The sequence below is a fragment of the Symphalangus syndactylus genome, chromosome 4 (assembly GCF_028878055.3).
Source record: "Symphalangus syndactylus isolate Jambi chromosome 4, NHGRI_mSymSyn1-v2.1_pri, whole genome shotgun sequence".
In the NCBI taxonomy this organism is placed as follows: Eukaryota; Metazoa; Chordata; class Mammalia; order Primates; family Hylobatidae; genus Symphalangus; species Symphalangus syndactylus.
This window is the reverse complement of record NC_072426.2, coordinates 83,940,506-83,950,166: the sequence shown is the minus strand read 5'-3', so window position 1 is coordinate 83,950,166 and position 9,661 is coordinate 83,940,506. Positions and strand designations below refer to the sequence as shown.

General features: G+C 60.5%; 2 protein-coding genes across 2 annotated transcripts in view; both read left to right on the top strand.

Annotated features, from left to right (window-relative positions):
- Positions 1–856: 856 nt before the first annotated feature.
- Positions 857–3,266, top strand: SLC18A3 (solute carrier family 18 member A3). The gene has a single exon (XM_055274009.1). The coding sequence runs from the start codon at positions 1,288–1,290 to the stop codon at positions 2,884–2,886; it is 1,599 nt and encodes a 532-aa protein (XP_055129984.1). The 5' UTR covers positions 857–1,287; the 3' UTR covers positions 2,887–3,266.
- Positions 3,267–4,746: 1,480 nt separating this feature from the next.
- The window catches only part of CHAT (choline O-acetyltransferase), a 52,713-nt gene continuing 47,798 nt past the window's right edge, over positions 4,747–9,661 (top strand). The window contains 3 exon segments of the mRNA XM_055274008.1: positions 4,747–4,768; positions 4,771–5,031; positions 7,058–7,161. Of these exon segments, the coding sequence (XP_055129983.1) occupies positions 4,747–4,768; positions 4,771–5,031; positions 7,058–7,161 (387 nt within the window).

Here is a 9,661-nt window from a genome sequence, read left to right as displayed (position 1 = left end):
TGGGGAGAGGGTGCGGCGGCGGGAAGAGAAGAGGCGGAGCTGGGGGACCCGACCGCTAAAGGAGAAAGGGGGATTCCAGGCAAGGGGAATGTGGCCAGGCAGTGCGAGAGGGCGGCAGCGGCCAGGCTAATATTCGCGATCCCGAGTGGGGGCGCGGCAACTTCTGCCCTCAGTCCCCACAAGCTCCAGGCCGGGATTCGCTGCCGAGAAATTCTGCGGAGGGGCAGGTGCGGAAGGCCAGGCAGTTGCTGAGCCTTCCCCTCCCCTCTTGGCGGGGGTGTGTGTGCAAGGGCCCAGGGGGCGGAGTCGGAGAAAGGGCTGGGGGTGTCCGTGTCCAGCGCTCCTCCGGACGCGGCTCCACAATCCAGCTGCGAGAACAGATGGACGCAGCGGCAGCTCACCTCGGGGGCTTCCTGCTCGCTGTGCGCCGAGGTCCAGGCTGAAGCGGAGATCGCAAGCCTCCGGCTCCCGCCTCTCCCGAGGGGCCGCGAGGAACCGGCTGCCGCGCCCCCCTCCCCAGGAGGAGAAGAGCGGGCGCTGACCCCGCGTCCTAGAACCGCGGGCGGGGGGCGGGGGGCGGGCAGGGGGCGGGCAGAGGGCCAGCTACCAGCGCGGAACACCCATCCCAGGGGCTGGTTCAAGACTTCCGCACCGAGACCCCTTCCTGGGCCTCCAGCCCTGGAGCATCTGGGGAGCGGACCCCTGCCCGGCCCCGCCCCGCCCCCGGCCCCCGCCCCGCCGACGTCGCATTAGCATGAGCGACGCAAGTGGCCCGGGCACCACTCGGGGGCTGGGACTCGCCGCGTCACAGCCCCGGGTGGAAGGGAAAAAAAAAAGAGGAGGCGGCGGAGGAGGCAAGAGCCAACGCGAGGGGAGGGGAGTGCAGCGGCGGGGCTAACGGGCGGGCAAGCGGGCGGGCGGCAACAGCATGCCCCTTGGCCAGCGCGGGCGGCCTCTCAGCGCGGCGGGGGCTGCTCTGGGCGCGCCCTGGGCGAAGTGCGCCCAGTCTCCGGTCCCGGCCCCTCTGCGCGCCCGCCTTCCCGGCCTCCCCTGAGCCCAGCAGCCGCGGGTCCCGGGATCGGCTAAGAGTAGCGGCAACGCCTCGCCGGACGGAGTCCTTTCCTTTCCCGGGACGCTGGGCCATGAGCCCCGCGGCTACCTGAGGCACAGGGGGGTCTGCTCGGCCAGGACCGCCTCCCCGAAGTCCCGTGCCCTCGCCTCTGCACTGCGGGACGCCAGCGCTCGACCCTGGAGGAGGCGTCCTCGGAAGAGCATCGGGGTGGGGGCATGGAACCCGCGGAACCTGCGGGCCAGGCCCGGGCGGCGGCCACCAAGCTGTCGGAGGCGGTGGGCGCGGCGCTGCAGGAGCCCCGGCGGCAGAGGCGCCTGGTGCTCGTTATCGTGTGCGTGGCACTGTTACTGGACAACATGCTGTACATGGTCATCGTGCCCATCGTGCCCGACTACATCGCCCACATGCGCGGGGGCGGCGAGGGCCCCACCCGGACTCCCGAGGTGTGGGAGCCCACCCTGCCGCTGCCCACTCCGGCCAATGCCAGCGCCTACGCGGCCAACACCTCGGCGTCCCCGACGGCTCCGTGGCCAGCGGGCTCAGCCCTTCGGCCCCGCTACCCTACGGAGAGCGAAGACGTGAAGATCGGGGTGCTGTTTGCTTCCAAGGCCATCCTGCAGCTGCTAGTGAACCCCTTGAGCGGGCCCTTCATCGACCGCATGAGCTACGATGTGCCGCTGCTGATCGGCCTGGGCGTCATGTTCGCCTCTACAGTCATGTTCGCCTTCGCCGAGGACTACGCCACGCTGTTCGCCGCGCGCAGCCTGCAGGGCCTGGGCTCAGCCTTCGCCGACACGTCTGGCATAGCCATGATCGCCGACAAGTACCCCGAGGAGCCGGAGCGCAGTCGTGCACTGGGCGTGGCGCTGGCCTTCATTAGCTTCGGAAGCCTAGTGGCCCCGCCCTTCGGGGGCATCCTCTATGAGTTCGCCGGCAAGCGCGTGCCCTTCTTGGTTCTAGCTGCCGTGTCGCTCTTTGACGCACTGTTGCTGCTGGCAGTGGCCAAACCCTTCTCGGCGGCTGCACGGGCTCGGGCCAACCTGCCAGTGGGCACTCCCATCCACCGCCTCATGCTGGACCCCTACATCGCCGTGGTGGCCGGCGCGCTCACCACCTGTAACATTCCCCTCGCCTTCCTCGAGCCCACCATTGCCACGTGGATGAAGCATACGATGGCGGCTTCCGAGTGGGAGATGGGCATGGCCTGGCTGCCGGCCTTCGTGCCTCATGTGCTGGGCGTCTACCTCACCGTGCGCCTGGCGGCGCGCTACCCACACCTGCAGTGGCTGTACGGCGCGCTCGGGCTGGCTGTGATCGGCGCCAGCTCGTGCATCGTGCCCGCCTGCCGCTCCTTCGCGCCGCTAGTGGTCTCGCTCTGCGGCCTCTGTTTTGGCATAGCCCTAGTCGACACAGCACTTCTGCCCACGCTCGCCTTCCTGGTGGACGTGCGCCACGTCTCAGTCTATGGCAGCGTCTATGCCATCGCCGACATCTCCTATTCGGTGGCCTACGCGCTCGGGCCCATAGTGGCAGGCCACATTGTGCACTCGCTGGGCTTTGAGCAGCTCAGCCTTGGCATGGGACTGGCCAACCTGCTCTATGCTCCCGTCTTGCTGCTGCTCCGCAACGTGGGCCTCCTGACGCGCTCCCGTTCCGAGCGCGATGTGCTGCTTGATGAGCCACCGCAAGGTCTGTACGATGCGGTGCGCCTGCGTGAACGTCCTGTGTCTGGCCAGGACGGCGAGCCTCGCAGCCCCCCTGGCCCTTTTGAAGAGTGCGAGGACGACTACAACTACTACTACACCCGCAGCTAGCATCCCCACTCCTCCTCCAGCCCACCCACCAGCCCTGGGTCAAGGGGGCTGCTCTGCAAGCCCACTGGCCAGCTCTGGCTCAGGGCCCGCCTCCTCCAGCGACTATCCCAGCCCCTCCTCAACCTTGACTTCTGCCCAAATTCCCTCCCTGTGACCCATTCCATATCCCTCTCTCTCTTGTTCAATGGGGCTTGGAGCACCGAGGCAACGAAGCCATCGCGCTCCTTGCGGAGGTGAAGAGGACTCCGAGTCCCCACCTGCGGCTCCCCTGTGTAGAGCCTGCATCTGTCTGTCCTTCCTTCCATTGCTCCCAGTGCCAAACTTGGGCCACTGCACCGCGGCGCCTCCGTCCAAATCAATAAACCGTGTCTGTCACAGGAGGCCGAGTCTCTTTACTGGTGGGGGGTGCGTGGAGGCGCGCAGGGCCAGAGCAGAGGGGAGGGTGAACTGGGTCTTCAAGTCCGAATCCAGGCCTGAGCCAAACTAACACGTAGGCGCCTGTAGCTGTTTTTCTACCTGGAAAAGGGGATAGGAGGGAAGCAAACCCAACAAAGCCTGTCACCCATGGTCACAAAGGAGCACTATGCTTCCCTCAGCCCAGGATAGACCCTCGTTTCCAGGCCCAGCGCAGAGCCAGGGGATGCCGCCCGGGGGAGCCTGAGGACCCGCTCCAGCTGGGCACGCCAGGCCCCGCCCTTTGAGGACACGCCCCACACCATCCACAGAGCTCTGAGGTGCCTGGGCTGAGCTTCCCTTCAGACCAGAATCCCGCCCCGTTGAGGCTTTGAGAAAGGAGTAGAAGCCGAGCATTCCGGCAGAGGAAGAAAAACGGCCCATCTTTTAGAGTCCGACCTCTGGAAATGTGTGTATGATGTGATGTGTGTGTTCATTAGAGAACTAGGCTCTGTCCTAGGAGGAGTGGGGGAGCCGTGGTTGGTGTTTGCTGTGTCCCTGTCAGTCCTGAGGGTCTGAGTCTTGAAGGGAGAGATGCGAGTGTGGGATCTGGTGCCAACCCCCACTGCCACCCTGTCCTTAGTGGGAGCGGCGGCCCAGGACTGTCAGGAAAGTTTCCCATCCTTAGTCCCAGCCCTGAGATCCTCAAGCCAGCGTTTGCGCAACACTCCATGTCCCGAAGACCGTAGTCTGATGATCGAGGCAGAGTCTTCCCATCCCAGCGTGAAGAGGCGGCTGGTCAGGGTCGCCTGTGTGTTCGCTGCGCCTGTGGGGGTCTGCTCTGCTGTTGTGCGCATGTCTGTCCTCGATCTGCGAGTCGGGCTGTGTGTGCCTGGGCGGAGTCTGCCATTGTCGGTCTGTCTGTGCTATTTGTGTATGGGGGTCTCTATCGGGGGTGGGGGATGCTTTTGTCTGAGAGGAGAGCCTGCCTCTTGCTGCAGTCCTTAAGCATCCCCAGGTCTGCCATCAGGATTGTCCCAAATCTGTAGCACCCCACCTCTGCTCCCCACCCCATAGTGCCAGCAGGAATGGGATGGTAACAGAAAGGGAAGTCCTGCAGTGAACATTGATCCCAGTTATTGTTTCTTATTATTATTATTTTGAAAGATGGTGTAGTAGGGTTTGAGACTGGCCTGGATGGTGGGGAGAGGAGGGCAGAGAGCAGAGACTTCCTCAGACCCAACCCTCTCCAGGACTCTGAGCAGCAGCACCCCACGGCTGGAATAATGGGGTTGGGGAAGTGCGGTGACTGGGGAATGCTGAGCTAGAGGCAGGGGACATGGGCGGGACAGTGTTCTGTGCCCCCTTCTAGAGCCTAAATTTGTTGCCCGAGTTCCTCCGGGAAGCCCTCTGGGTAGATTCAGGGGGCCGGGAGCTGGGATCCCTGGGCGGGGAGCGGGGGAAGGGATGGGGCTGAGGACCGCGAAGAAGGGGGGCTGGGGGGAGGGGGGAAATGGAAGCGAGAGGAGGGAGGAGGAACAAGAGGAAGGAGAGAAGTGCGGCCAGCTTGCTTTCTCCTGTCGGGTGGCCGCGGGGACCCGGGCGACGTCGGAGGCCCTGCCGGGAACCCAGGCGGCAGCCCCCACCCCCGCGCTGCGACACGCCCCCCACCACTTCCGGCTCACACCCCCGCCCACACTCCTGAGTGGTGCGGTGCAGCGGCGGCCGAGGCAGCAGAACCGAGGAGAGCAGGTGAGAAGAAGGGCTGGGCTGGGCTGGCGGAGCGCGGTGCCGGGAGCAAGGGCGGCGGTCGGGGGCTCTATCCAGGGACAGCACCGGGGCCGAGAGGCCTCAGGACTCGTGGAGTCCTCTGAGTCCTGCGCAGCAGCGGCCGTCGGGGGTCAGCTAGGAAGCTGCAGGACTGCGTTGCTTCGGTGCCTGGGCTTGGGGAGGCTTGACCATCAGGGCTTCGGGACTCCAAGCGCATGTTCTCACTTCACTTGGCCCAGCATCTGCTAAGTGACCAGGTCTGCGCTTTCTGTGTCTAGTCGGAGGGTCCGTGGGTCTGACCCGACTCGCCTGAATTGCTGGTTCGCAACTGCTTCTCCCAGGAGCAGGGGGTGGGGAAGGAGGAGCAGCGGCTGGTGGCAAGTCTGAGCCAGGACATAGCCGGTGACAGCCTGTGAATGACCGGCCAGACTGGGGTTGGACCTTTGGGGCAGAGCAGCCAGCCCTTGGAAAGCCAGGCTGGCAGGAGCATGAGTGGGAGGCACAAAACACAGACAAACAGACACATATACACATATACCCTCTAGGCATCCGCCCAGGAGTGATGGAGGAAGAAGAGTTGGCAGGTGGGACCACCAGGAAATCATCCCACCCAGCTCTGCCTTCGTCAAGCTCAGGGTCCCTGAAGCCTGACTAGTGTCTCCCGAATGGGGGGAGAGGGGGCTCCGGACCAGAGCAAATGGAGGCATTGGCTGCATGGTCTGTAGGGCCTTTACCAACCTGACCTTGTCCTTGCTGTCCTCTCAAAAGACTGCCATGCTCCGGTGAATCCTCACCAGGTTGCCACCTCTTTCACTTTGCAGTTGGGGGCAGCCCCTATGAACCCACAGCACTGGGAGGCCTGGGAACCAGCCTGTGGAGTGTCCCTGCACTGTGCCAGCAAGGGCTTTACATTCTCTGCCCAGCACTGCAAGGCAGCCCCAGGCTCCTCCATCCTTGGGCCTGGTTCATCCATCTTTCTGGACACTCTGTTCCTGGCTACAACCCTGCCATGTGCCCATACGTGGGCCATGCTTGCCTCTGGGTAGGGGTGGTGCTGGGCGGCGAGAGGGGTGAGGAAATTAGCTAAACATCAGCTTCAGACTTGAGAGAATAGAGGGTGGGCTGGTGGAAAACATGAGTATGTGCCTGTGGAGGCTTAGGTTCAGGGGGATCTCAGAGGGTAGCAATTGTGACCCACAGCCTAATAATAACAGTCTTTGCCTTCTTGGCCTGGCTCACTTCTACTGTACCTTCAAAATTAATCTGCCTCTCCCCAGATTAAGGCAGGTGACCCCTAGGGGCCCTGGCTGCCCAGCCTCCCTGCATACCTCCCTGGGCACTCTTATGGCATCTACACTGGCAGCCTGCAGACCCGAGACTGCCTAGGTCACAACCCCTCCAGCAGGCCCAGAGTCTCCCTGCCCTGGCCACAGGCCAGGCTCCCAATTAGCCCAGATGCATCCTGGAGCACAGGGCCTTAAAGGCCTCCATTCACCCATGCATGCATTCCTTTCCCTCCGCCAACGGACTGAGAGAATTCACCCTACTCCACACCAGAGATGTGGCCAGGACCCAGAGATGAAGCACTGAGCACAGTAGGTATGGTCTTACCCTTGAGAAGCTAGTGGGAAAGAGAGAGTTTGATCGGCAAAGCACTTATCTATTGGGTTCCAGGCAGGAACAAAGCCAGCACTCTGCCAGCAAACCCTGGTGGATTTGGATTGCCCCGGGGTGGTTAGCTGGCCTTGGGTGGCCACAGCCTCATGAGAGCAGACCCTCACTTTAGGAACCACTCTCTCCCATATGGGGGCCCAGAGAGAACACTGTGGTCAGCACGTACAGGTGGAAGTCGAGACTGGGGCCAGGCCTGCAATGAGACCCCTATACACAGCTGTCAGGCTCTGGCCTCCTCATGGGGCTGGGGTGGTGGTCTGTTGGTGGGAGGTGGGGGGTTTGTGACAGGCCTATGTAGCTGCTGTGTTGATGCTTCCCACTTCTTGGTCCCCAGGTCCACACCTCTGCATCCCTGCACCAGGACTCACCAAGACGCCCATCCTGGAAAAGGTCCCCCATAAGATGGCAGCAAAAACTCCCAGCAGTGAGGAGGAGTCTGTGAGTGACTGTTGGAGCTCCCTCTCAACCCTGCTTTCCCCAGCCACATGCCCTTGCTTCCAGAACAGTCCTGAGTGGGACTGGCCCCCAGCATTTGCCTGGCCCCAGCCCTGTCTTCTACTGGCACAAGGCCCAGGCTACAGCTCCACCCCCAGCTTGCTGAGGATCCCAGAAGGGCCTGGAGGGGCTGAGACGGGTCTCAGGGTGCCAAGGAAATGCTAAGAGCTAAACTTCCAAATCCCCTGGCCAGGCTAGGCACTATCTTTCCCTCCAGGGCCTCTCTTCATCCCAGCTTCCACTTCTGATAGCTTTAAGCCCAGTGATTTTGCCTTAGGGTGGGGCTGAATTCCTTCAAGCCCTGCAAGTCCCAGCTCCAGCTGCTGTCACTAGTTCAGCCTTGGAGCCTTAGGCACCATGTTCTCCACTGGCCTGAGACAATGCCATCCTCCCTGGTCAGGCATCCTCCCTCCCACCCCAGCCAGCCTTCGGGTGGCAGAGCAACACACCTGATTTCAGGTGGTTGCATGTGTTTCCCCTCTCCCACACTTGTGTTTTTGCCACTCCTCTTCCTCCTTCCTCCTTCCCCCTTCCCCCTGCCCTCATTTGAAACCCTGAGCAGAATTTTCTGGCTTCTCCCCAAGAAGCTGCTCACTCCGTTGCCCTGACCTCTGCAGCTGACAAACATCTATTGTCACCTCTGGTCCACTGGCATGCTTCTCTACCCACCCCACTGGGCTGTGGCTTCCTTAAGAGCAGGCTCTGTTTCTCCATCGTCTCTGAGTCCAGCCCAGGATCTGACTCACATGAACTGCCCAGGAAACACGGAGTTTTGGAGCATTGACCTGAGACTCCCAGGTCCAAAGACACTCCTTAGTACAGGGCCAGAAGTCCAGGAGAGTCTGGGGAGGATCCCTGGGGGGTTGAGATGTCTGAGCTGCGATTTCCTGCTTTATTCCTTTTTACCCACTGCTGATTCCCTGTTAGCCAGGCCAAGTCACAGCACACTGTCAGAGCCTGGAAGAAGGGGAGCAGTGTCTGGCGGAGTCTCTAGCCAGACTTGTGGGCCCTTTTGGGCAGGCCACTAACTGGGCTGGGCTTTCTGTAGGTGCTCACCCACCCACCGTCACACAGACCACCCCCCACCGCACGAGATGAAAGAACCAGAACAGCTGGGTTGGGGGCCCAGACCTGGCTCACTGGGATTGGGCAGGGCAGCCTGGGATGCTGCCCAGATCTGTCCTCGCATCATTCCCCAGGGCGGGAGCAGCCCATAGTTGGCACTGACATCCCACCCCTGCCAGAGAAGTGAACCGTAGAGGCAGGATCAGACAGGCAGAGGGCCGTCATTCATCTATCAGCAGCAGGGGCAGAGAAGGAGGTGCTTTTAAGGGGCCCCTTCACTCTGCAGCCTATGGGGAGGAACCCTTTACTGTCTCATGGAAACTCATCACTGCACAGAGGAGAAGCCCCTGAAGGAAGGTGCCTCACTGTCTACCAGGGTGTCCCAGGAACCATGTTGCAGAATTCTGGTCATTAGGGCAGCACAGAATTATGTCTCTTATCCAAAGCCATCTTTTATCCTTCCAAATCTCTCCACAAGAGTACACCCTTCAGGTCCGGAGATCAGTTAGATTCTGGAGCCCCAGCTGAGAACAGTTTATAAATTAAGACTGACCAGCAGACAACAATATCAGTAACAGGACTATTTCATCTTAGATCTATCCTTTATGACTTAAAAGAACTTCCACATACATTAGATCTTTAATCCTATGAGAGGCAGTGTTTACTACCCCCATTTTACAGGAGAAGAAACTGTACAATTTAAGCAATATTATTATAAGTTCTGCCTTCCTATTGTCACTGGCCAAGTGAGGGACAAGAAGAGGAAAGGAATGGAAAAGGGAGTGAAAGGGAAGGGAGAGAATGACCCAGGAGAAAGAAGCAGAGTGGACATGGAAGACTGATTTTAGCTCCTAGTCTGACATCAGATTTGTATGTGACCTTGGACCAGCTGCTCCACTCTCTGGGACTCAGTTTCCTCATTCATAAATGGAAAGTCACAAAATTGAAGCCACACAGAAGCCTTCTGTGGTGAACCTGCTGGTGAACTGAGAGGCACAGCATGCGTATAGGAGGGTGGAGTGGGGGGTTCTTCCTAGACTCTAGCCACACTTTGGGGCCCCCAAAGAGTATGGGTTTTCTCTTGGGAATTCCTCTGGAAGTATAAGATATCGAGGTCAGAACATTTTAGATGTGCCTATTTGAGGCCAGTTGTTCCCTCATTTAATTCTCTCTGTGTTCCTCTCAGGTAGGAATTGTTATTTATGTCCTATGGATGAGGAGCAGAGGCTTGGAGAGATTCAGAGAGGAAGGACATCCACTGCATCCCTGCCCCTGCCCCTAACACCCACATGAAACAAAATTCCCTGCCTGGGTTTTATAAGTAGGAGGGACTTATAAGAAGCTCAAGGCATGAATCATCTTCCGAAGAACCCTCTTG

What these genes read in the sequence shown, in the direction of transcription:
- SLC18A3 (XM_055274009.1), top strand. Translation starts at nt 1,288, where the DNA reads ATGGAACCCGCGGAACCTGCGGGCCAGGCCCGGGCGGCGGCCACCAAG.